The 26,569-nt window shown below is 44.1% G+C and overlaps 1 protein-coding gene across 3 annotated transcripts; it reads left to right on the forward strand.

Moving 5' to 3' along the window:
* Window positions 1–1,347: 1,347 nt before the first annotated feature.
* ZBTB24 (zinc finger and BTB domain containing 24) lies at window positions 1,348–25,634 on the forward strand. Of its 3 annotated transcripts, none has more exons than XM_069726231.1 (7): window positions 1,348–1,457; window positions 11,787–12,691; window positions 13,529–13,696; window positions 14,035–14,118; window positions 21,311–21,394; window positions 22,335–22,416; window positions 23,412–25,634. In XM_069726231.1, the coding sequence occupies exons 2-7, from the start codon at window positions 11,800–11,802 to the stop codon at window positions 24,217–24,219; spliced, it is 2,118 nt and encodes a 705-aa protein (XP_069582332.1). In that variant the 5' UTR covers window positions 1,348–1,457; window positions 11,787–11,799; the 3' UTR covers window positions 24,220–25,634. The 3 variants fall into 3 exon arrangements, with proteins under 3 accessions (XP_069582332.1, XP_069582334.1, XP_069582333.1); XM_069726232.1 differs by having other exon boundaries at window positions 1,456–1,476; XM_069726233.1 differs by lacking the exon at window positions 21,311–21,394 and having other exon boundaries at window positions 1,388–1,457.
* Window positions 25,635–26,569: the final 935 nt, after the last annotated feature.

Genomic DNA, 26,569 nt, shown 5'->3' on the forward strand with positions numbered 1-26,569 from the left:
GTGACCCTCCACGATCTTGTCTCTGATGGCCTTTGAATGCTCCTTTGTCTTTCCCATGTTGACCATGTATGAGTGCTGTTCACAAGTTTGGGGAGGGTCTTAAATAGTCAGAAAAGGCAGGAAAAAGGGATAATTAATCCAAACGTGTGAAGCTCATTGTTCTTTGTGCCTGAACTACTTCTTAATACTTTAGGGGAAACAAACAGAATTCTGGTGGGTTGAGGGGTTGAATAATAAATGACCATCTGAAAAGACTTTTCACAATTTAAAAAAAAATAAACAAAGAAATAACATTCTTTTTTGCTGCAGTGCATTTCACACTTCCAGGATGATCTACAGTCCAAATGTCACAATGCCAAGTTAATTCCAAATGTGTAAACCTGCTAAATCTGCAGGGGGTTGAATACTACTTGTAGGCACTGTATATGTATATATATTATTACTTCATACAGCGCTAGATAGCTTTAAAGCCGGTAATTCAATTACCGGCTTTTGCTATCTCCTTCCTAAACCCGACATGATATGAGACATGGTTACACACAGTAAACCATCTCATATCACCATTTTTTTTGCATATTCCACACTACTAATGTTAGCAGTGTGTATATGCAAAATTTGGCCGTTCTAGCTATTAAATTAAAGGGTTAAATGGCAGAAAAAATTGGCGTGGGCTCCCGCGCAATTTTCTCCGCCAGAGTAGTAAAGCCAGTGACTGAGGGCAGATATTAATAGCCTGGAGAGGGTCCACGGTTATTGGCCCCCCCTGGCTAAAAACACCTGCCCGCAGCCACCCCAGAAAAGGCACATCTGGAAGATACGCCTATTCTGGCACTTGGCCACTCTCTTCCCATTCCCGTGTAGCGGTGGGATGTGGGGTAATGAAGGGTTAATGCCACCTTGCTATTGTAAGGTGACATTAAGCCAAATTAATAATGGAGAGGCGTCAATTATGACACCTATCCATTATTAATCCAATACTAGTAAAGGGTTAAAAAAAAACAGACACATTATTAAAAATTATTTTAATGAAATAAAAACAAAGGTTGTTGTAATAATTTCTTCTATGCTCAATCCTTCTGAAGACCCTCGCTTCTATTCTACATCCAAGTGTAGGCAAAACTAGTTGCTCAAATTCCTAAAAACGTGTAGAAATGCACCAGATACCGGTTGTAAAGTGCGCGCCATTAACAAGCTTCTTCTTTGACAGGAAAGGCTTCATGCCGAGTGCTAAATAACGGCATTCCCTGATGTGTCCACGAGAGGGCGCGGTAGGAACGTCACTCGCATTCCGCCTCCACAGCGGCCCGCCTAGACAGCGCTTCACCCTCCTCGTGACGCGCAGCCCACACTTCCGGCTTTTCGGGGAGGCAGGGCGCATCGTGATGTCATCACCAAGTGGCGGTCACATGAAAGTGATGTCATCAGCTGCTCTGTAGACGCTTCGCCTGTGTATCCGGGTGAGTGAGCGGTTACGGTGTAAGTCGTGTCGGTCGCTGCGGCTCCTCCCGTTGTGTGTGGGTTGTGCTGCTATTATTTGCAGTTTTCTGCCGGTTACTCGGCGCAGACAGTAGTGGCACAGTGGGGTCAGTGAGCTCCGTGGTTGTGAGCCCGGGCTGCCATGTACCGTTAGCAGTGTGTATGGGGGCTGCCCTGCTGGCCGCCTTACCCATAGCTGTGTATTCTGCTCACAGACATCATCGTCACTGGCCCCATTGGGGGTCACACTCTAGGGCATAGGGATCAGTCTTTGGGGTGTGGGAGGAAACCCACCCAGACATGCAAGTGGCGGGCACCACGCTGCCAGCCTCCCTGCTGTCAGTGATTGACAGTGCCCTACCTAGTGCCAGCACCATCATTCTCCATGACAGGAAGCTGCTGAAGAGAGATTGCGCCAGACCCTGGCTGTGTATAATAGAAATAGTTCTTTTGTTTTTTTCGTCGTCAGAAGTTTCATGAATAATACAAATGTGCTACCCTGATAACAATCACCAACAGAGAAGTAGATCAGTAAAGACGGCTGTACAAAAGCACCAAGAACAGCTTAAAGTTTTAAAAATATCACTCCATCTATAACCGTGAAACCCAATGTGGATTGCAGTGCGGCAGAAACCATTTTCTAATAACACAATAAGTAGAGAAAAAGACAGTAATAAAAACAACCAGGAAGAGGAGGTAAGCCTAGGGAAGGTAGTCGGACAAGGGGTCTTGGATTCAAAGGCTGAGTTCTCCGTGATCGGGGCCCGATAATCATCAGAGGGACTAAATTCCATCCAGTAAAACCAACTTTTGTAGAAGCACTCATAAATGGTGAGTTCACTCTTAGCATTGCCTCATTCATTTTAGAGCCTGCTGTATTCTTCACTAGGATGACTGGAGCGAGCGCACAGGCTACGGCTACTTTCACACTAGCGTTTTTTGCAATACGTCGTTTAGGGCAAAAAACGCATCCTGCAAAGTTGTCTGCAGGATGCGTTTTTGCCCCATAGACTAACATTAGCGACGCATTGACACACGTCGCAACCGTCATGCGATGGTTGCGCCGTGTTGTGGCAGACCGCCGGGAGCAAAAAACATTACATGTAACGTTTTTTTGCTGCCGACGGACCGCTTTTTCCGACCGCGCATGCGTGGCCGGAACCCCGCCCCCACCTCCCCGCACCTCACAATGGGGAAGCAGATGCGCCGGAAAAATGCATCCGCTGCCCCCGTTGTGCGGCGCATTCACTGCTAGCGTCCGACGCTGGTGTGAAAGTAGCCTACTCCGTTCCACGCCAGCTGTTCTAGTGAATAAGGCAGTCGGTATGATAAGCAGATCACACTAGTCATTTATTTCATCAGAATCTTTCTGTGCATGCACCGTCATGGGGAATGTAGCCCTTGCACTAGATTGTGGACAGGTCACTAAAAGCAAAGAGACCTGTTGGGCACGGAGGATAGGGAAGAGAGGGAGCAGAGCTGTAAGTGCACCACCTCCCCACTGCACTTGTGGCTTATGTACATATCTCTGAAACCAGATTTTGAAAGTAAAGCTCAGCATTTCAGGCCCTTACACAGATGCCACTGTATGGGGTAGAAAAGCTAATGACAGGTTTTTGTAACATCATGCTATTAAAGCACCACTTTGGCATTCCGTTTTGTTTTTTTTTCCACCCGTGGAGTGGCGCTGTAAATGCAAGTCCCCTGTCTTATACTCACACACTGGCATCATCACCGTTTTTCAACGCTGCTCCGATCCCGCAGTGCCATCTTGTAAGCGCAGCTTCTGACTACATTACAAGCTCTCAATGCATGTCTATGAGAGCAAGAACTAGGCTCTCATAGACTTACATTGATTAGTAACCTCCGGCTCTCTCCATGAAACACTGGAGCCGCTGGCAGGTCACAAACTACAGGAGACGGACCAGAACGACATTGAAAATGGATGAAATGCTGTAAGGTGAGTATCAGGCGGGCAGTGGACTTGGAAATAAAAAAAAACCTGCTGGAGTGGTGCCTTGACTTGTCTTAAGCGTCCATCCTTTTCCCCGCATTCCTCCTGTTCCTCCCATGAACTTTGTCCAAATACCTACCACGATTGAATAAAGGACCTCGCTTTCACCGCTCAGGGGTGAGTGCTGCATCTCTTCTGTGTACGCTTCAGTTGGATGTGTTCCCTTCATGTCGTGCACCGTTAAGAGCTTCCATACCGCTGTTCAGAAAGAGCCGTTCATCTCGAGCGACCAATGTTAACTGCTTGACCTTAGTGCCATTGTCTTATACTGACAGTCATGTGACATTTTCTTCTCCTTTTATCTGTAAAGATACATTCAGCACGTTCTCTGTTGAGGGATTTGAGATTACAGCTGTCAATACAGTGCCAAAGGCTGCCACAATAATATAGTCTGTGTCATCTATGCTGTGGGCATATCAGAACAGTTTATTATAAGGAATCCATTTGAAGGAGTTGTCCACACTGGAGACAATTTTTTTTGTTAAGTGTTATGGGGCTAAAAATTGTTTGATTTCATTAAAATGTTACATTGTTTTACATTGTTTAACTTTTTACCAGGTTTGTTTCTGTGCACATTCATCTTTGATGTGGTGTAAGGTGGTAAACCTGGTGAGAGGAGCTCAGAAAAAGGCTGTAACCCCTTCCCGACCTTTGACGCACCGTATGCGTCATGAAAACCTGTGCCATTCCGACCTGTGACGCAGCATATGCGTCATGGCCGGATTGGGCTCCTGCAGGCCGGGTGAAAGGGTTAACTATAATTTCACCCGGCCTGCAGGGACAGGAGGAGTTGTACTTTAGCCCAGGGGGGGTGGCTTCACCTCCCCCCCCCCCCCCCCCGTGGCTACGATCGCTCTGATTGGCTGTTGAAAGTGAAACTGCCAATCAAAGCGATTTGTAATATTTCACCTAAAAAACTGGTGAAATATTACAATCCAGCCATGGCCGATGCTGCAATATCATCGGCCATGGCTGGAAACACTAATGTGCCCCCACCCCACCGATCGCCCCCCCACCCCTCCGTCCTGTGCTCCGCTCCCCCTGTGCTACAATCCCAACCCACCGTGCTCCAATCCCACCCCCCGTGCTCCAATCCCACCCCCCTGCACTCTGATCCACCCCCCCACAATCCGATCCACCCCTGTGCTCCAATCCACCCCACCCCCCGCACTGCAATCCACCCCCCCGTGTTCCGATCCACCCCCCCGTGCTTTATCCCCCCCCCCACGCCATCATACTCACCGAGCCTCCCGGGGTCCGTCCGTCTTCTTTCCTGGGCGCCGCCATCTTCCAAAATGGCGGGCGCATACACAGTGCGCCCGCCGAATCTGCCAGTCGGCAGATTCGTTCCAATGTGAATTTTGATCACTGTGATAAAACCTCACAGTGATCAAAATAAAAAAAAAACAGTAAATGACCCCCCCCCCCTTTGTCACCCCCATAGGTAGGGACAATAATAAAAATAAAGAAATTTTTTTTTTCCACTAAGGTTGGAGTTAGAATAGGGTTAGTGTTTCGGTATGTGCACACGTATTCTGGTTCTCTGCGGATTTTTCCGCAGCGGATTTGATAAATCCGCAGTGCTAAACCGCTGCGGATTTACTGCGGTTTTTCTGCGCATTTCACTGCGGTTTTACAACTGCGATTTTCTATTGGAGCAGTTGTAAAACCGCTGCGGAATCCGCAGAAAGAAGTGACATGCTGCAGAATGTAAACCGCTGCGTTTCCGTGCAGTTTTTCTGCAGCATGTGTACAGCAGTTTTTGTTTCCCATAGGTTTACATTGAACTGTACACTCATGGGAAACTGCTGCGGATCCGCAGCGTTTTCCACAGTGTGTGCACATACCTTTAGAATTAGTCTATGTGCACACGGTGCGGATTTGGCTGCGGATCCGCAGCGGATTGGCCGCTGCGGATTCGCAGCAGTGTTCCATCAGGTTTACAGCACCAAGTAAACCTATGGAAAACCAAATCCGCTGTGCCCATGGTGCGGAAAATACCACGCGGAAACGCTGCTTTGTATTTTCCGCAGCATGTCAATTCTTTGTGCGGATTCCGCAGCGTTTTACACCTGTTCCTCAATAGGAATCCGCAGGTGAAATCTGCACAAAAAATCACTGGAAATCCACGGTAAATCCGCAGGTAAAACGCAGTACCTTTTACCCGCGGATTTTTCAAAAATGGTGCTGAAAAATCTCACACGAATCCGCAACGTGGGCACATAGCGTTAGGGTTGGAATTAGGGTTGTGGTTAGGGTTGTGATTAGGGTTATGGCTACAGTTGGGATTAGGGTTAGGGGTGTGTTGGGGTTAGTATTGGAGTTAGAATTGAGGGGTTTCCACTGTTTAGGCACATCAGGGGGTCTCCAAACGCAACAGAGGGTGGTTATAAATGGTATAGTCTCGAACTGGGTCGCTGTGACCAGTGGGGTACCGCAGGGGTCGGTATTGGGACCTGTTCTCTTCAACATATTCATTAATGATCTGGTAGAATGTTTACACAGTAAAATATCGATATTTGCAGATGATACAAAACTATGTAAAGCAGTTAATACAAGAGAAGATAGTATTCTGCTACAGATGGATCTGGATAAGTTGGAAACTTGGGCTGAAAGGTGGGAGATGAGGTTTAACAATGATAAATGTAAGGTTATACACATGGGAAGAGGGAATCAATATCACCATTACACACTGAACGGGAAACCACTGGGTAAATCTGACAGGGAGAAGGACTTGGGGATCCTAGTTAATGATAAACTTACCGGGAGCAGCCAGTGCCAGGCAGCAGCTGCCAAGGCAAACAGGATCATGGGGTGCATTAAAAGAGGTCTGGATACACATGATGAGAGCATTATACTGCCTCTGTACAAATCCCTAGTTAGACCGCACATGGAGTACTGTGTCCAGTTTTGGGCACCGGTGCTCAGGAAGGATATAATGGAACTAGAGAGAGTACAAAGGAGGGCAACAAAATTAATAAAGTGGATGGGAGAACTACAATACCCAGATAGATTAGCGAAATTAGGATTATTTAGTCTAGAAAAAAGACGACTGAGAGGCGATCTAATAACCATGTATAAGTATATAAGGGGACAATACAAATATCTCGCTGAGGATTTGTTTATACCAAGGAAGGTGACGGGCACAAGGGGGCATTCTTTGCGTCTGAAGGAGAGCAGGTTTTTCCACCAACATAGAAGAGGATTCTTTACTGTTAGGGCGGTGAGAATCTGGAATTGCTTGCCTGAGGAGGTGGTGATGGCGAACTCAGTCGAGGGGTTTAAGAGAGGCCTGGATGTCTTCCTGGAGCAGAACAATATTGTATCATACAATTATTAGATTCTGTAGAAGGACGTAGATCTGGGGATTTATTATGATGGAATATAGGCTGAACTGGATGGACAAATGTCTTTTTTCGGCCTTACTAACTATGTTACTATGTTACATGGCGCCACCATTGATTCCAGGCAATCTTGTATTCAAAAAGTCAAATGGTGCTCCCTCACTTCCGAGCCCCGACGTGTGCCCAAACAGTGGTTTACTCCCACATATGGGGTATCAGTGTACTCAGGACAAACTGTGCAACAATTATTGGGGTCCAATTTCTCCTGTTACCCTTGAGAAAATAAAAAAATGCTTGCTAAAACATCATTTTTGAGGAAAGAAAAATTATTTTTTATTTTCACGGCTCTGTGTTGTAAACGTCTGTGAAGCACTTGGGGGTTCAAAGTGCTCACCACATATCTAGATAAGTTCCTTGGGGGGTCTAGTTTACAAAATGGGGTCATTTGTGGGGGGTTTCTACTGTTTAGGCACACCAGGGGCTCTGCAAACGCAACGTGACGTCTGCAGACCATTCAATCAAAGTCTGCATTTCAAAAGTCACTACTTCCCTTCTGAGCCCCGACGTGTGCCCAAACAGTGGTTTACCCCCACACATGGGGTATCAGCATACTCAGGAGAAACTGGACAACAACTTTTGGGGTCCAATTTCTCCTGTAACCCTTGGGAAAATAAAAAATTCCATGGCGCTTTACATGTGAGGAGGGGTATACATAATGAAAACAAGTACAATAATCTTAAACAATACAAGTCATAACTGGTACAGGAGGAATGAGGACCCTGCCCGCGAGGGCTCACAATCAATGTGTCGTTTTGCAGAAAAAACGCATCCTGCAAAAGTGCTTGCAGGATGCGTTTTTTCCCCATAGACTTGTATTGACGACGCATTTGCGACGGATTGCCACACGTCGCATCCGTCGAGCGACAGATGCGTCGTGCTTCTGCGGACCGTCGGGAGCAAAAAACGCTACATGTAACGTTTTTTGCTCCTGACGGACCGCTTTTTCCGACCGCGCATGTGCGGCCGGAACTCCGCCCCCACCTCCCCGCACCTTACAATGGGGCAGCAGATGCGCCGGAGCAATGCATCTGCTGCCTCCATTGTGCAATACGTTAAACGCTAGCGTCGGAATCTCTCCCCGATGCATTGCTACGGGGAGATTCCGACGCTAGTGTGAAAGTAGCCTTAGTTCCTTTGGGGGTCTAGTTTCCAAAAATGGGGTCATTTGTGGGGGATCTCCAATGTTTATGCACACAGGGGCTCTCCAAACGCGACATGGTGTCCGCTAATGATTGGAGCTAATTTTCCATTTAAAAAGCCAAATGGCGTGCCTTCCCTTCCGAGCCCTGCCGTGCGCCCAAACAGTGGTTTACCCCCACATATGGCGTATCTGCGTACTCAGGACAAACTGGACAACAACATTTGGGGTCCAATTTCTCCTATTACCCTTGGCAAAATAGGAAATTCCAGGCTAAAAAATCATTTTTGAGGAAAGAAAAATTATTTTTTATTTTCATGGCTCTGCGTTTTAAACTTCTGTGAAGCACCTGGGGGTTTAAAGTGCTCAGTATGCATCTTGATAAATTCCTTGGGGCGTCTAGTTTCCAAAATGGGGTCACTTGTGGGGGAGCTCCAATGCTTAGACACACAGGGGCTCTCCAAACGCGACATGGTGTCTGCTAACAATTGGAGCTAATTTTCCATTCAAAAAGTCAAAAGGCGCGCCTTCCCTTCCGAGCCCTGCCGTGTGCCCAAACAGTGGTTTACCCCCACATATGAGGTATCGGCGTACTTGGGAGAAATTGCCCAACACATTTTAGGATCCATTTTATCCTGTTACCCATGTGAAAATGAAATGAGGCTAAAAGAATTTTTTTGTGAAAAAAAAAAAGTACTTTTTCATTTTTACGGATCAATTTGTGAAGCACCTGGGGGTTCAAAGTGCTCACGATGCATCTAGATAAGTTCCTTGGGGGGTCCAGTTTCCAAAATGGGGTCACTTGTGGGGGAGCTCCAATTTTTAGGCACACGGGGGCTCTCCAAACGTGACATGGTGTCCACTAAAGAGTGCAGCCAATTTTTCATTCAAAAAGTCAAATGGCGCTCCTTCCCTTCCAAGCCCTGCCGTGCGCCCAAACAGTGGTTTACCCCCACATATGAGGTATCAGCGTACTCAGGACAAATTGGACAACAACTTTCGTGGTTCAGTTTCTCCTTTTACCATTGGGAAAATAAAAAAAATTGTTGCTAAAAGATCATTTTTGTGACTAAAAAGTTAAATGTTCATTTTTTCCTTCCATGTTGCTTCTGCTGCTATGAAGCACCTGAAGGGTTAATAAACTTCTTGAATGTGGTTTTGTGCACCTTGAGGGGTGCAGTTTTTAGAATGGTGTCACTTTTGGGTATTTTCAGCCATATAGACCCCTCAAACTGACTTCAAATGTGAGGTGTTCCCTAAAAAAAATGGTTTTGTAAATTTCGTTGTAAAAGTGATAAATCGCTGGTCAAATTTTAACCCTTATAACTTCCTAGCAAAAAAAAAATTTGTTTCCAAAATTGTGCTGATGTAAAGTAGACGTGTGGGAAATGTTATTTATTAACTATTTTGTGTCACATAACTCTCTGCTTTAACAGAATAAAAATTCAAAATGTCAAAATTGCGAAATTTTCAAAATTTTCGCCAAATTTCCGTTTTTATCACAAATAAACACTGAATTTATTGACCTAAATTTACCACTAACATGAAGCCCAATATGTCACGAAAAAACAATCTCAGAACAGCTAGGATCCATTGAAGCGTTCCTGAGTTATTACCTCATAAAGGGACACTGGTCAGAATTGCAAAAAACGGCCAGGTCTTTAAGGTCAAAATAGGCTGGGTCATGAAGGGGTTAAAACTCTCCCATTGGATCATCAGTATGACTGATCATCAATTATCTAATTCTGCAGCCAGCAATAGTGCAACATTCAAAGGGTTCGTCTCAAGCTGTCATTTTAGCAGCTGGAGCTATGCAGTCTTCTAACTTCTTGATCTCTGGTAGGGTGGCTCTCCTCCTGGTGAGCAGCAAGAACTGTACTGTAGTATTAGAACTATAAAGCTCAGCACACGCTCTGCTGTAACACGGTCAGCTCTCAGTGGCTTGTTCTGGAGTCTACACTATCGCTGTCATTGCACATAGAGATAATAGGGAATTTGAACAAGCACATGGGTCCGGATATTGAGAATGGAGACCTGATCTAGGAGAATCTGATGATGTGTGCTTGTGATTTTTGCAAGATCTATCACAGCATGTTGTCAGGAGTTGAGAGGGAGGTTAGCGCCTAACTGCTGTATGCTTATTTATATATATATATATATATATATATATATTTTTTTTTTATATGTATGCTTATCATGTCACTCTCCGCAAGGAGAAACGATACTTCTTGGATCCCGGTCAGACGCCTCTCAATCAGCCAAACCAGATCTCCGCTTTCCACTGACGAGGGGCAGTGTCCCGAAACAGTGTCTGCAAATTGAGATTCTGGTTTAACTATTATCCTAAGTCATGTGACAAGGCTCGTTAAAGAGTCGACATTGACTGTTAGGATTGCAACTTCCAATAGGTGACACTAGAGTTCTAGTCCTCTTCCTCTCCGAAGAGACAATTTGCATAACTGCTGTATAGAAATCAATGAGCTGGAGAGAGGTGGCTGGTATGTTAGAAGATAACTCCTTTCCTGGAATGTAACTCTGTGCAGGCACTATTGTCTGAGCTAAATGTAAACCAGCTGAACACTATAAAAGATAAGTTCTCATTCAGTGACATGCATAACTAGAGTCCTGTAGGCGCAAGTGCAAAATTTGGACTGGGACCCCCACATGTTTGTAGGTGAGATGTTTGGGTCCCTTTAATAATGTTCCCCATCCTGTAATAATGCTCCACCTCCTGGCGCTTTTCTCCAACACATTTAAACATAAAAAAAATGAACGATTCTTATAGATTTTCCTTGCTCCCACTGCACGCACCGCCCTCTTCCATGGCCAAGTGGATGGGGTTTATAGGAATCTCGAGCCCACAGTTCTTTTTTACTCAGTGTAAACTCGCCTGCGTTGCGGGTTTCAATTCCGCAACATGTTAATTTCTCTTGCGGGTACGCTGAGTTTTCTGTGCAGATTTTCTCTGTAGTCTTACATCAGATGTAGAAAATCACAGGTAAAAAAAAGGTACGTGTTTTTCATGCTTTTCCACAGTGGAAAAGCACAAGGAACATATGTAATGTGATATCACTGTATGTATAAAGTTTTTTTCAAAGCCAAATACTAGGAAGTATAAAAACAAAGCAGCTTTATTTAAAGCATGACACACCAACAAGACAAAAAGTGCAGAGTCAAAAACCCCATAAAATATATGTAACAAAAACACAATGAAAAAAAAAATGCAAGTAGCCTAATTTAAATAAGAGGTGTAGAAAATCTGCACCATCAAAAACACTAAGGCTGTGTGCACACGTTGCATTTTTTTTTTTTGCGTTTTTTTTTCGCTATAAAAACGCATACATTATGCATCCCATCATTTAGAATGCATTTTGCAATTTTTGTGCACATGATGTGTTTTTTGCTGCGAAAAAAAGCATCACGTTAAAAAACGCAGCATGTTCATTAATTTAGCGGATTTTTCATGTTTTTCCCGCTATTTAATGCATTGGGAAGCTCTGGAAAAAAATGCATGCGGATTTCTTGCTGAAAATGTCCGGTTTTGCTCAGGAAATTTCTGCAAGAAATCCTGAACGTGTGCACATAGCCTAAAAGCTCAACATGGGAATGTGCCTAAAAGTGTCTGCCGGGCTGCTCCCTTCTGGCTTTTCCATGCTCGATTGTCATTGTCAGTAGGTCAACTAGGTTCAATACGGAGTTCTAAAAGCAGAAATTAGATAAGAACATTGAGTGACTTTCTGTTTTTTCTTTTTAGGCTCCTGCAGACAATGGAAGACGCGGGCCATCATGTGGAATCAGAAGCAGAAGAGAAGATTAATTTCCACTCTCATGGGCATGTTGGCACGGTTCTTTCCAGTTTAGAGGAGCAGAGGAAAAAGGACTTCCTATGTGACATCACTCTGATGGTTGAGGATGTGCAGTTTCGAGCACATAAAGCTTTGCTGGCTGCTAGCAGTGAATATTTCTCCATGATGTTTGCTGATGAGGGAAACATTGGCCAGTCAGTATATGTCATAGAAGGGATCGTTTCTGAGGTTTTTGAATCCTTGCTGCAGTTTATGTACACTGGAAATGTACGTATAAGTGAAAAAAGCCTTAAGCAAATAGTTTCAACAGCACATGTTCTGAAAATCGATAATTTGGTGAAAGCATATATAGATTATCAACAGGAGCTGCTCAAACCTCCGGTCGAAGTATCCGATAACAAAACAGTAGATGAAGCCGATGAACATGCATCAAAGCGAAAACGAGGAAGACCAAAGAAACACTCTGATCAGTCTAGCACACAGACAGATACCGAACAGACGGAGAGAGAACCAGAAAATGCCTACACCCCAGAACCTGTGGAAGAGACCTGTTACTCCAATGGAAACCTGTTAGATGAGCATGAAGTTGCCGATTTTGCTGCAGAGGTGACATGTGACTTAAATCCCAAGCCTCCGGAAGAGCAAATTATACTGAATAAGCAAAGCAAGCGGAGATCTCGGAGGAACACTAAGCCGAAAGATTATAAAAGTGGTGAAGACAATGAGGATCGTGAACCAGCAAAGCCTACTGCTCGCAGGAAAAAGGTGTCTGCTTCTGAATATTCCTGCAAAGACTGTGGAAAAGTATTCAAGTACAAGCACTTCTTAGTCATGCACCGGAGAATTCATACAGGTAAACTAGAGTTTGGGTTCAACAAGAATACTATGATGGACTCATTGAAAAAGAAAAGCACAGTTATCTGCTACTGTCCTCCATTGCTGAATAATTCCAAATTGCCACCAAAAAGGTCATACCCCGTAGTATTTACCCATCTTCTATGTCCCAAACTCCTGTGTGTGGTCAGACCTCACTTCACCAAAGATCTTGTGCAGTTGTATTGCTGTTCTAGGTCCCCCAGCGATCAGCTACTTGAGGCACCCCCTATTTTACTACCATATTCCATTAAAGATAATATAAAAAAATACTAAACCTATAAAAATATGTGGATAGTTTGTGAGAATATCCAGGCCAGTGATTTTCACTCCAGTTTTGATGATGGGGTGGAGTGGAGCCAAAGGCACCTTATTCTTGCCTCTTAATGAACCAGGAGTGTCTGATCGGTGGCGTACACCTCGCCACAAATCTTAATCCAGTTAGAGACTGGAGCAAGATTTCTGGAGTATCATTAATTAGACAAGATGTGGTGTCACGCTCCCATCTCCACCCATTTTGGCAGAGCTGGGCAAAACTGTTGTGGAAAGAGTTGCCGGAAAATGTAGCAGCTTTTGAAAGCATTTTATGGCAGATATCTGGCATAACAGCTTTGATGAATCGTGGGCTTTATATTTATAGTGTGAGCTACTTTCACATCCAGAATGGTGTGCATTCTCCCATAGTACCTGAAAGCATACTTGATTTGTGAGCACGGATAGTGGATTCTGAAGTGGCGGTGAACATTTAAGTCTCATAATTGTCAAGTGAGTCCTCTTCAATGTATGTTTGGTGTTAAAACTTTTTGTTATATTTCAGGAGAGTGTCCGTTTACATGTGCTGAGTGTGGAAAAGGTTTTTCCCAGAAGCATTCTCTGCGAGTCCATGAACGCATACACACTGGAGAGAGACCATATAGCTGTACGATCTGCAGTAAATCACTTTCAACCAAGAATTCGCTAATGGAACATATGCGTATACATGCAGGTAGGCTTCTATCGTTCAAATTTTAGAGTTATATTACAGGCTTCTTGATCAGTCTTGAAAGGGCTCTTCCAAAAGTAACAAGTTGATGACCTATTTGTAGGATAGATCATAATTTTGCCATACCATGTGATCCGACACCCGGCACTTCCATCGATTACCGTAGCTGAAATATGCCCCGGCAGCAGCTTGATATATGTGGGAGATTTGATTTGTAATGATTTCTAGGAGAGAATACAGCCAGACAGTGGCAGCTCCGGTGGAAATCTAATATTGTTCCAAATCTTACAGATCGCCTCTCTTGCTGCTTTTGCTGACTATATACTTTCTTTACTTGGCAGAAAAAAAATCATTTACTTGTGACAAGTGTGGAAAAGTCTTCAGTCAAAAGAAACAACTGAAAAGTCATTACCGTATCCATATAGGTAAATACAATCGTTATTGTGACCTATTTTACTACTTATATGAGGTAGGATTAACCATTTGGAGTGTAGAATAATCTTTTGCTGTGTAGTCACTAAATATTATGAAATATGTGGTTTGTTTTTTTTTAGTTAAATTTTGTGCATGATTTTTAAAATTTCTTTGACTTGACCCATCCCATTCAAGATACCAAATATTGTGGACTTTATAGAGCCGCAAGGTGGGCAGGCATTGTGAATTACAAGTAATATCGAGAGCTTGGAATAAGGACAATTGTTTAATAGTGGCGATAGATGTCTAAAAATATTGAAGAAGCATGCACTTACTGTGTATATATTATTTATCTTCACCTGCCATAATCTCAGGGTGAACAAAGGTATAAGGTCAGCCTAGAACATATCTTGGTTTTTGTTTTTTCTAAATTTAAATTGGATAGTAAAATATCTCTAATCTGTTGGTTAAAAAAGAAAATAAACTGGCCTACCACCGGTCATAACCTTTCTGAATTTTACATCTTGTGGGTTGTTGTTCTACAGTAAGAGGGAATATGTCTGTAGGATCAGCCCTCCTAAGCCGTCTATATGGGCATGCAGGTGAATAAAGTGATACCTTAATATTTGTGATCTAATATCTTATTCCAGAGAAATCCATTTTACCCTTCGCCACGACAGCACCCCACATGAGAGAGAGGGATCCGCCCATAGGAACAGGAAACCTACAGAATAAAAGGAGGCGGTCCCCTCTCCTCCTCAGTTTAGGTTTCCTGTTCCTACAGGGACCCGGCTTACCTACAGATGAAGAGGATCCCTGGGCCATGCACCCGCCTGCGTCGGTTTCTGTGGGAACGGCAGGGGCTGCGGTACCAGAAGCAGCGGCGGGGGAGCCCCTGCTTGCAGCCTCCCCCCTCGTCTGGCCAAACATCCACGGTCCGGGTCCGGTCACCGTAGGTCCGGCCGGCACTGTGAGGACGCGCGCGCTGCAGCGGCCGGCTTAATAGCCTCTGGCGGCCGCATGGTGAGTGAGAGCGGCGCGTCTAACCCGGAAGTCGCGGGAGCACTTCCGGGTTGGTCCGGGGAGGCAGGAGAATGGGCGGCAAGTTTAAAAATGCAGCGCTAGCGTCGGGCCGGTGTGTGTGAAATGGCTTCACCGGCCGACGAAGCGCACCTGCCCGCAGTGCAACAGCGCTCTCCCAGCAGGGAGAGAAGCACGAGGAGCAGCACAAAGAGTGGTGGCCGACCTCCAGAGAAGAGTTCTACCACCAAACGAATTCCGCCTCCAGAACCGGTACCTGTCAGCTTCACTGGGTGAGTTTTTGAAAGAGTCTCTTCCTATATGCTGATATATGTTCCTCCTGTATCCTTCCTCTAGACTAAGAAAAGGACACACAAATCTAAGCATAAAGAGTGTGCTTTATGTACGCAGCCCCTCCCGGATGATTATGCCAAAAAACTGTGTGCAGAGTGTATCATGCAAACTCTACGGCAGGAAAATATCATGACTCCCTCAGATGTCAGAGCTATTATCCGAGAAGAGATGCAGGGTTTGGCGCAGACAAGTAGCGCCAGTACCCGTCAGCCTAGCAGGTCCCGGTCTCCGGTTAGTTCGGAGTCAGAGGGTGTATGTATTTCTTCAGACGAAGAGGGATCTCAGCCGAGCTCATCCGAGACTGAAGGGGGACTTTGTCTTCCCAACAGTAATGTGGACAATTTAATAAAATCTGTCAGGAGCACGATGGGGTGCCCAGATGGGAAAGAAAAGAAATCAGCACAGGACATAATGTTTGCGGGGTTAGGACAGAAGAAACGTAGGTCCTTCCCCGTCATACAAACCATCAAAGATATTGTCAAAAAGGAGTGGGACAAGCAGAATAGAGGGTTTTTACCATCATCCTCTAAAAGGCGCTATCCCTTCAGCGATGAAGACCTAAACACCTGGTCAAAGGTGCCAAAAGTTGATGCTGCGGTAGCCTCCACAACCAAACAGTCGGTCCTACCAGTGGAGGATTCAGGGGTCCTGACAGACCCGCTGGACCGTAAAGCAGAAGCTTTACTAAAGAGGTCATGGGAAGTCAATACGGGGGCGTTCAGGCCCGCCATATCTAGTACCTGTACTGCAAGATCTCTACTAGTATGGACGGAGCAATTGGAGGAACAGATTAGAGGCAAAACTTCGAGGGAATCTATCCTGCTGAAATTGCCTCAAATTAAAGAAGCAGTAGCATTCCTAGCTGATGCCTCAGTGGACTCGCTACGTCTTGCAGCCAGGTCAGCCGGCCTAGTCAACACAGCCCGGCGTGCACTCTGGCTAAAGAATTGGAAGGGGGACGCACAAGCTAAAGCAAAACTTTGTGCGATTCCCTGTCAGGGTGAGTTCCTTTTTGGGAAGACGCTGGATGAACTCCTGAATAAAGCAGGTGAAAGGAAGAAAGGCTTCCCTAACCAGTATCTTCCATCCTACAGGAGAGCCTTCAGGAGACGCCCCTTTACTAGGAACAAGCCGCTTGAACAAAGAGAGCGATGGGAGTCGAAGGACCCAAAGCAAAAAGGTGCCTTTTTTAGCGGGTCCCATAATCCGAGACGTAAATACCGCTAACCAGGAAGTAGGCGGCAGATTAAAATTTTTTCTTCCCCAATGGGAACAGATAACATCCAGCCAGTGGATTCTGGACATTGTGCAATACGGCCTTAAATTAGAATTTGATCGAATCCCTTGGGATTCCTTCATAATAACATCTCCAAAAGGTCAGGACCAACAGAGGGCTCTAGAAATAGAGATCCTATCTCTTCTATCTAAGAAAGTCCTGATTGAAGTTCCCCAGGATCAAAAAGGGAAAGGGTTCTACTCCCCTTTATTCCTGATTAATAAACCAGATGGTTCATTTAGAACCATCATAAATCTTAAAAAATTAAATTCTTTCCTGCGTAATCATACCTTCAAAATGGAATCCATTAGTTCTACCATAAAACTCTTATTCCCTAGGTGTGTCATGGCCGGAATAGACTTAAAGGACGCCTATTACCATCTTCCCATACATGCCGAACATCAGCAGTACCTAAGGGTAGCAGTCACCCTGGAGGGAAAGGTTCGTCACTTTCAATATGTTGCAATGCCATTTGGGCTTTCTATGGCTCCCCGCGTCTTCACTAAGGTGATACTAGAAGTGATGGCTCATCTACGCCAACGAGATACCTTGATAATACCCTACCTAGATGACTTTCTAGTGGTAGGAAGCTCTGCACTTCAATGTAAAACTCGTTTATCTAATACGATCTCGTCCCTACAGGAGTTAGGTTGGATCGTCAACTTCGAAAAATCTCGGCTGAATCCAGAAACCGTTCAGACATTTCTAGGAATCCAGCTAGACTCCGTAAGTCAGAAATGCTTTCTTCCTCAGTCAAAGAGGTTGACTATACAATCAAAGGTATCAGACGCAATACGCAAACCCTACATGACACTAAGGAAGGCCATGTCCTTACTGGGGTCATTATCATCATGTATCCCTGCTGTACCTTGGGCACAATTCCATACCCGTCAATTGCAGTACGAAGTATTGTCGGCTCAGGGGAAAGACGGTTATCTAGAAAGTAGAATAACTCTTTCCAGTAATGTCTTAGAATCGCTATCCTGGTGGCTAGACATGGACCACCTATCACGAGGTGTGCCATGGATAATAGACCCGTCTAAAATAATTACCACCGACGCCAGCCCTATTGGGTGGGGAGCACATATGGAAGACAATCTGGCCCAAAATACTTGGGATCAGACAGAATTAATATGTTCCTCCAACTGGAAGGAGTTAAAAGCAATAGAATGTGCCTTATATCATTTTCTTCCGCAGATTCATGGAACAAATGTAAGAATTTACTCAGACAATTCCACCGCAGTGGCATACTTGAACCGTCAGGGTGGTACAAAGTCAGGAAGTCTGATGACCATAGCTGCAAACATCTTTCAGCTGGCAGAGGCTCATCTAACATCCTTAACAGCCCTGCACATCAAAGGTGTAGAGAACATCAGGGCAGACTACCTCAGCAGAAACGAGTTGCGTCAAGGAGAATGGACCTTAAACAAATCCATATTCAGAAGGATAACAGAAGCATGGGGGATACCACAAATCGACCTATTTGCCACAAGAGACAACCGGCAAGTACAAAGGTTCGCTTCCCTGAACACCAGGGATCACCCAGATATGTTGGACTCTCTCCACCATCCTTGGCGGTTCAGACTGGCATATGCCTTTCCTCCAATGTCTCTGATTCCTCTAGTGATCAGAAAGATCAGGAGGGAACAGGCAAGAGTAATCCTCATTGCACCATTCTGGCCGAAAAGACCATGGTTCTCTTGTCTCCAGACCATGTGCCTATGCGATCCTTGGATCCTCCCATCAGACAAGGAGCTGCTGTACCAAGGCCCCTTTTTCCACCCGCAAGTGAAAGGTCTTCACTTGACGGCGTGGAATTTGAGAGGCAACTATTAAGTTCCAGAGGGTTCTCAACAGAACTAGTAAACACCCTCTTATTGAGCAGGAAAAGATCTACCACCCTAATATATAGTAGGGTATGGAATAAATTTTTAGACTTCTACACGGTACCGTTCACTAAGCAAGTTCCACTCACACCTATCCTAGAGTTCTTGCAAAAAGGCCGAGAGTTAGGACTATCTGTAAATACCTTAAGAGTTCAGGTCTCGGCATTAGGAGCCCTATATGGATGCAATATAGCAGCTAATAGGTGGATCTCCAGATTCATAAAATCTTGTGAACGTAGTAAACCGGTCCATATTCCCCGTCTACCTCCGTGGGATTTAAATCTAGTATTAGAGGCCTTAACAAGCTCTCCATTTGAACCATTAAATTCAATACCTTTAAAAATCCTAACATATAAAGTAGCCTTACTAGTAGCCCTAACCTCAGCTAGACGGGTTAGTGACATCCAGGCCCTATCAGTAGACCCACCTTTCTTACTGATATTTCATGATCGGATAGTCCTGAAACCAGACCCCTCATACCTCCCTAAGGTAGCGTCCACCTACCACAGGTCACAAGAAATATTTCTCCCTTCCTTTTTTGATTCACCTGTAACTCCAGAACATCATAAGTTCCACACCTTAGATGTCAGAAGAGCCATCCTGACTTATATAGAAAGGTGTCAGACATGGAGGGAGAGTAGGGCTCTGTTTATCTCCTTTCAGGGCCACAAGAAAGGACATGGGGTCACGAGAGCTACCATATCTCGGTGGATCAGAGAGGCTATCTGCTTGGCCTATACGTCAAAAGGCGAGATTCCTCCAGTGGGTATAAAAGCGCACTCAACACGAGCCATGGCTTCCTCCTGGGCGGAACAAGCAGATGTACCGATCCATTTAATATGTAAGGCTGCAACTTGGTCTACACCTTCTACCTTCTACAACCATTATAGACTTGATCTGTCCACGTCTTCTGATCTGACCTTTGGTAGAGCTGTTCTTAATACAGTAATCCCACCCAAATAATGACTCTCTGAAAATCTCTCATGTGGGGTGCTGTCGTGGCGAAGGGTAAAAAGCCGGATTACGTACCGGTAATGCTCTTTTAATGAGTCCACGACAGCACCCATGTATTACCCTCCCTAAATTATGCACAGCTCTTTCCTTTAAGGTCACAAATAATGGTTGTATAGAGTTAAGAAATTTATGTGACTGAATAAGAATGAATACTAACACTTTTGCGGTTCCCCTTTTTATACTCTGTAACTAAACTGAGGAGGAGAGGGGACCGCCTCCTTTTATTCTGTAGGTTTCCTGTTCCTATGGGCGGATCCCTCTCTCTCATGTGGGGTGCTGTCGTGGACTCATTAAAAGAGCATTACCGGTACGTAATCCGGCTTTTTTTTTTATATGAAAATGAGCTGTCAAGATCTATGGATCGGACTTAGATCTCCTCGAGAATCTGCCCCCAGAGGTTATTATAAATGAAAGAGGGAGTTACCTGTCTAAGATGTGTAGATCAGGAGAAAAGACTGTCAGTGATTACCAGTGATGGGTTAACCCGAACAGTAAAGTTCAGGGGCTGTACCAAACACCTACTGTTTGGGCTTGGACACTGAACACGGACTTCATCGGGAAGTCTGTGTTACTGTTTGGGTTCGGCCCCACAAACACCAGGTGTTTGTTGTGCTGTCATATGCATGACAGAGTGGCAAACACAGCTTCTGGTCGGTGGTGAAATCATCACCACCGGTAAGACAGCTGTGGTGCCCACGCTGTTAAAAGACAGCGTGAGCGTGCAACTGTGATCGCAGGTATAAGTTTACCTCTGGTCACTGGTGTCAGCTGATAGGACTACTGCTCCCATCAGCCGACGCCTGCTGCCGCTAATAATTGTGAGAGCAGGAGCGGCTGCTGGGAGTATTAATCAACTGGCTCCTGCGCTGTAAATAATTCATTAAAAAAAAAAAAAAACCTGGCTTGGGGTTCCCCTCTATTTTTGATAACCAGCCAGGCAAAACTCACAACTGGGGAATGCAGCTGTCAGCTTCTGCAAGGCTGGTTATCAAGAATATAGGGGTCCCTACGTCGTATTTTTCAATTATTTAAATAAATATTTTAAAAAACTGTGTGGGGTCCCTCACATTTTTAACAACCAGCCTTGCTAAAGCAGACAGCTGCGGGCTGGCATTCTCCGACTGGTAAGAGGCCATGATTTAATCGCCATTCAGAAGCTGTGTTTGCCGCGCTTTCATGCACATGGCAGCTCGGCAAACACTGGATGTTCGGGCCCCTCATTCAAGTGAATTTATTCTGAGTTTGGGTCCGGATACTGTTCTGGTAACCAAACTTTTTTTTAACTATTTGTCCGGACCTGAACATCTAGATGTCTGCCCATCTCTAGTCATTACATGTCTCACACTGGTAATGCCACTTTTATTTAAAATGATCTTTGGGAGCAGATTCTCATGCAGTTCAGAGTACGGCTCATAGATCTAAACAACTCATTTACATAAAAGAAAAATGTGGATTTCTCTGCAATAAGACATAGAATTAATCTTTTTATTCAGCTTCCTGTGATCTACTTGCACATATAGATGACTTGGGAGGGTGGATCCTACTGACAGTTTTCATTTAAATTGTGGCTTATTAACACTCAATACACATTCTAGAAAAAAAAAAACATTGTGTTCTAATACATACTTGTGTTTTTTATCCATCAATAATAAGGCGATGGGTTACGAGATTGTAAAATCTGCCAGCGAACGTTCATGGACTCTGCTCAGTTAAAAAAACATCTAAGATCTCATACAGGTACAGCTGTTTTCCTATATGAATATATGTGCTAAACTTGATAGAGCTTTCAGACCAAAATTAGCGGTCTATGTAAGATTTTTTAAGGGTACAAAAGGTAGTTTGAATGATGGCTGGCGAGTTCTCATTTGACCCTTGCAGCAATAATGTAAGAGTAACGTAATACACAATGTCCATTGGGTTTCAGTAGCAGCTTTGTGGTCTGGAGACATGTAAACTCCAAATATCCCAGCTGTAATAAACACCTAAAACAGTCAAGGAGCTCTCATAGTTTCCACACCTCACATGCTTTCCCCCTGACGTCACTGCTCCTTATCAATCTTACATCAACAATGTACATTTTTTTTTTCTGTAAGAATGTAACTAGGCAGCCACAATATCTACTTGCACCATTCATTACATTTGTCATAGCAAGGACGTACATGTGCAAAAGGCCAGACCTGTCTTTATTAGGCTAGGTTCACATTGCGTTAGTGCAATCCGTTTAGCGTATACGCTAACTGACTGCGCTAACGCAATGTACAAAAAGGGATTGCGTTCAGCGATCCCGCTAGCGCAGATGCCCGATCAGTGCTAGCGAGAACGGACCCAAAAACGCTGCAAGCAGCGTTCGAGGTCCGTCAGAAAATAACGGGACATCACTAACGCATGCCAAAAATGGCATACGTTAGCGATGCGTTAGATACATTGCGGACAATGGGTGCGCTAACGGATACGTTACATTGCGTTAGTGGCGCTATGTAACGGATTCCGTTAGCGGACTGCCGCTAACGCAATGTGAACCTAGCCTTAGGATGCGTCAAATGTCTTTAGTGTGCCACAATTAGTCTGTGGATATTATGGACTGTCATGTTTGCTCATAAAGCATAGAAATAATATATATTGTGTATTATTGGATGTTATTATGAGCTGAATAATATATTTTTGTGTTCTTATTCAGGTGAAAAGCCATACACATGTGAAGTCTGCGGAAAATCGTTCACTGCTAGAAGCTCATTACTCACACATATGAGAATACACAGGTAATATATTTATATAATATGCTGTGTATAAAGCCTATGATAATATACACTATCTTAATATGTGGTTCATGATCAAATACAGTTTCCTATGCTCATAATGGCAGTGTATCTATAAAAATCAGATGCTATACAGGTGTTCCATGAGGGATGTTTGTTTTTTTAATTTTGCGTACCCATAGTCTTAATTAAAGACATTTCATCTGATTAGAGATTAGTGCCGCTGCAGTTTTGTATCACACAGACACTCGGGCTGTGTGGGGAAAGTGAAAACTTGTCATCTGAACAGTCCTATTAAGTTACACTCGTCCAAGTGCTGTCCGATTTTGAACTCTGTCATCACTATAATAATACTATCCTAGCCAAAATGTAATGGTTCTGTTATGTGCCTAGTGTGTGGCGCTAATGTGAGCCAAGCTTCAATAAGCCTTTTCCTACCTATGTCGACCATAAAAATAAATTGGAAGCAGGTTTATTGCTTTGCTGACATAGAAGCAGAGACCTCCCCGTGTCTACATTCAGAGTATTTGTAAACCAAAACTAGTGGATCTAAATTAAGAGGTGCAAGTCTTTATTTCATTTGTTCATTCCTGGGTTAGTTTGGAAATATTTTGTCGGTGCTGCACACCATTCATAACATGTAGGAAGACATTGTGTAATATTAAATATTGAATACTGGAGCTCCTCTCAGAAGGCTCATTTGTCGCCCTATTCATGGCTATAGAGTAGAAAGAACAAACTTAGAGGTGTGGCAGCCAATGGATCAAGTATTGGATGTAGGCCTCTGTGAAGTGGGCAGTAAGGAATCTGGCTCTGGTTATTATGCTCCAATGACACAATAAAGAGATTTTTGGACTTGCTCCTGGTATTGGTGCACATGTTAGATATTAACTGTTTGAACCAAGCTATCTCCTGTTAGATAGATATGAGTTTATGAAAAGTTTCTTTGAGCAAGTACGTTAAATTCGGTAGCATCTTACATTCTTTTTTTTTCTCAGGGGTGAAAAGCCGTATACTTGCAACATTTGTGAGAAAGCCTTTTCAGATTCCAGTGCCAAGAGGAGACACATGACTTTGCATACTGGAGAAAAGCCATACGCCTGCTCAGACTGCAATTTACAATTTAGTCGACAGGACAACCTGAAGGCACACATAAAATCCCACAGCAGAGTAAGAAAGCCCAGAGCACCACTTCCTGTTACCAGACTTAGTTTGGAAGCAAAACGCATAATCCAAATGCAGAAGGAGTACCAGTTAGCGAAACGGAATGGACAAGAGCTACAGTACCTGGTCACAGAACATGTACGCAACCTAAACTTCATGTCAGGTCAGGGCATTGTCACTGCTGAAGCCGCTCCAGCCAATGTGGATCAAGCTGCAAATCTGACAGTGATAACGCATCAACCTCCTGTCTTGCATGGCTTACAAGTGGCACCCAACCAGCAACACGTGCCACCCAGCCACAATATTAACTTGGTGAAGAGCAGGATACATACTATGCTACAAGAGCAAATGCATGTTGTGACTCTGCCAAAAGAAGTGTTTGAGCAGCTTCAGGGACGGACCCATGAAATTCACTTGGCACAAAAACATCAGCCAGTAACTCAGGTGGTATCTCACCCAGTTCCTAGTGTCTCAAACCAGGGTGTCCGGGTCCCTCAGCACGCTCCGCAAACTGTAGCTGTTGCCGCTGTAACACAGCCTGTGCCCAGTAACCCAAATCCATCTCATTCATTCCAGGTACAATCCGGAGCGGTTACCCCCATCCATACAACAACGGCCACGCCAAATTCAACCTCAGTATAAATATTTTATGGAAAAAAAAACAAAACAAACTTGTACAGATTTTTTTTTTTTTTTTTTTAATATTATGTTTGAAAAACGTCTTTTTCTTTTCAGGGCCCAGCAAGTTTTGATCCGTAGTTTTGCGTTTATATCTGTTTGCTTTTCCTGCAGACTTTGTTCCATAGCTTAGACGTATGCTTCATCTAACGTTACATTTTTATGTGCCTTTCATTGAAAGTATATTTTTTTCATTTAGTTCTCGTGTTGTGTAGGAGGCATTCACATGAATATATGCAGACATGTATTGCAGGAAAATTACTTTTAACAATTAGTATAAATGGAAATGAGCTTCAGAGTATTGTGTAATTTAAAAAGTAAAAAACCTACCAGATTAAGGATATAAAATGTGCTTGGTGTACACAAAAATGTGAATTCTTATTTTAAAATCATCTTGGTTAAAGTAATAAAGTCTGTACACTCGTCTCCCGTGGCGGCGCCGTTCCCACGGCACTCGCTCTCCCCGGGCCTGTGATGCGGTGTTGACACCGGCGCCCAATCAGAGCTGGCGTCACTGTTTTCACCTTTGAACAAACTGAACATAATGAGGAAGCCAGGGAGTAAGCTGCAGCCCGGACTTCTCTTCATGTTCAGTTTGTCTGAAGGTGAGGACAGTGACACCAGTGCTGATTAGGTGCCAGGCATCATATGTCACAACACCGCATCACAGTCCTGGGACCACCAGTGCCAACACTGCTGGAACGGAGTGGACATGTCGCTATGTCTCTTTCCTCATGTGCAGGCATTTCAGGACCTTAGTTATCCATGGATACGACCACTGTCACTATATCAGTGGTCGTAACCATGGATACCAAAGGTCCTGCAATGCCTGCACATGAAGAGAGACATAGACAATCAGAAAAACTATAAAAAAAACTATACTACATTTATAATTGGAGGTATTTGCTAATATTACATCTACTATATATTGGGATAGAGTCTTGGCAATGGAAATACCCTTTTAAACTTTTAGACTTGTAAATCCAAGTTGTTCTTAAGTATGAAAACCTGTCTTTTGCATATTTGTAATACACCAAGATGCCATTTATATGTTTTTCTGAAAGGAATTCTTTAAATACCAGTAGGGTATGGCCAGACGGGGTGGCCAAATCCCATCCATCGTGCAGCCATCCAGGGCTGGCAGACTTTGCTGGTTTCAAATTGCTCATTAAACAGTTACATTTTTTGTGAGGTAGCAACCATCTCCCCACAAATTCAATGAAATGTTTAATAAGCAATTTAAACGCCCTGACCAGGAGAGCATCCTACAGAGCAAATAGCCAAACATGCCACATTTCAGCGGTTTGTACAGTTCTTTTATGAGCAAATATATTGCACTTGAGCATTTAAATAAACCTATTTTCTGGTCTCAGAACTTAGTTATCTCTAGAGAAGTTCGGTATTTAATTCCTCAGTTATGTCTAGATTTATCGTTTTTATTTAGTCATAATTGCTGCCTTTCACGTCACCATATTTTATATACTTTCCTAGTCCTGTGCTCTAAACGTTTACCCCAACATCAATCTCTGAACGCTACATGCTCATGAACAATGGGTTGATTTATTAACCCCTTAAGCCCCGAGGGTGGTTTGCACGTTAATGACCGGCACAATTTTTACATTTCTGACCACTGTCCCTCTGGAACGCTTCAATGGATCCTGGTGATTTTGACATTGTTTTATCGTGACATATTGTACTTCATGATAGTGGTAAAATTTCTTTGATATTACCTGCGTTTATTTGTGAAAAAAATGGAAATTTGGCGAAAATTTTGAAAATTTAGCAATTTTCCAACTTTGAATTTTGATGCCCTTAAATCACAGAGATATGTCACTCAAAATAGTTAATAAGTAACATTTCCCACATGTCTACATCAGCACAATTTTGGAAGCAAAATTTTTTTTTGTTAGGAAGTTATAAGGGTTAAAAGTTGACCAGTAGTGTTGAGCGTTCCAATACTGCAAGTATCTGGTATCGGCCGATATTCGCTGTATCGGAATTCTGATACCGAGTTCCGATATTTTTGCGATATCGGAAGTTCCTATAGTGCAATTATGCAGTATAATGAAGTGTGGGCGATGCTTGGGCGGAGACTGCGTGTGTGTGTGTGTGTGCGGGCGGTGTCTGTGCGTGACCGTGGGGCTCTCTGCGTGTGTGCCGTGGCTCTGTGCGGCGGGATGTCTCTGTGCAGCGGTGGGGTGTCTCTGTGCGGGGTCTCTGCGGCGTGCGGGGTGTCTCTGTGCGGAGTCTCTGCAGCATGCGGGGTGTCTGTGCGGGGTCTCTGCGGCGTGTGGGGTGTCTCTGTGCGGGGTGT

This window comes from Ranitomeya imitator, chromosome 5 (genome assembly GCF_032444005.1).
Source record: "Ranitomeya imitator isolate aRanImi1 chromosome 5, aRanImi1.pri, whole genome shotgun sequence".
NCBI lineage: Eukaryota > Metazoa > Chordata > Amphibia > Anura > Dendrobatidae > Ranitomeya > Ranitomeya imitator.

Bases quoted from the DNA above. Each gene is read 5' to 3' on its own strand.
- ZBTB24 (XM_069726231.1), top strand. From the start codon at position 11,800: ATGGAAGACGCGGGCCATCATGTGGAATCAGAAGCAGAAGAGAAGATT. The intron at 14,119-21,310 runs GTAAATACAATC...ATCAATAATAAG, and splicing joins TCATTACCGTATCCATATAG to GCGATGGGTTACGAGATTGT. The intron at 22,417-23,411 runs GTAATATATTTA...TTTTTTTCTCAG, and splicing joins ACACATATGAGAATACACAG to GGGTGAAAAGCCGTATACTT.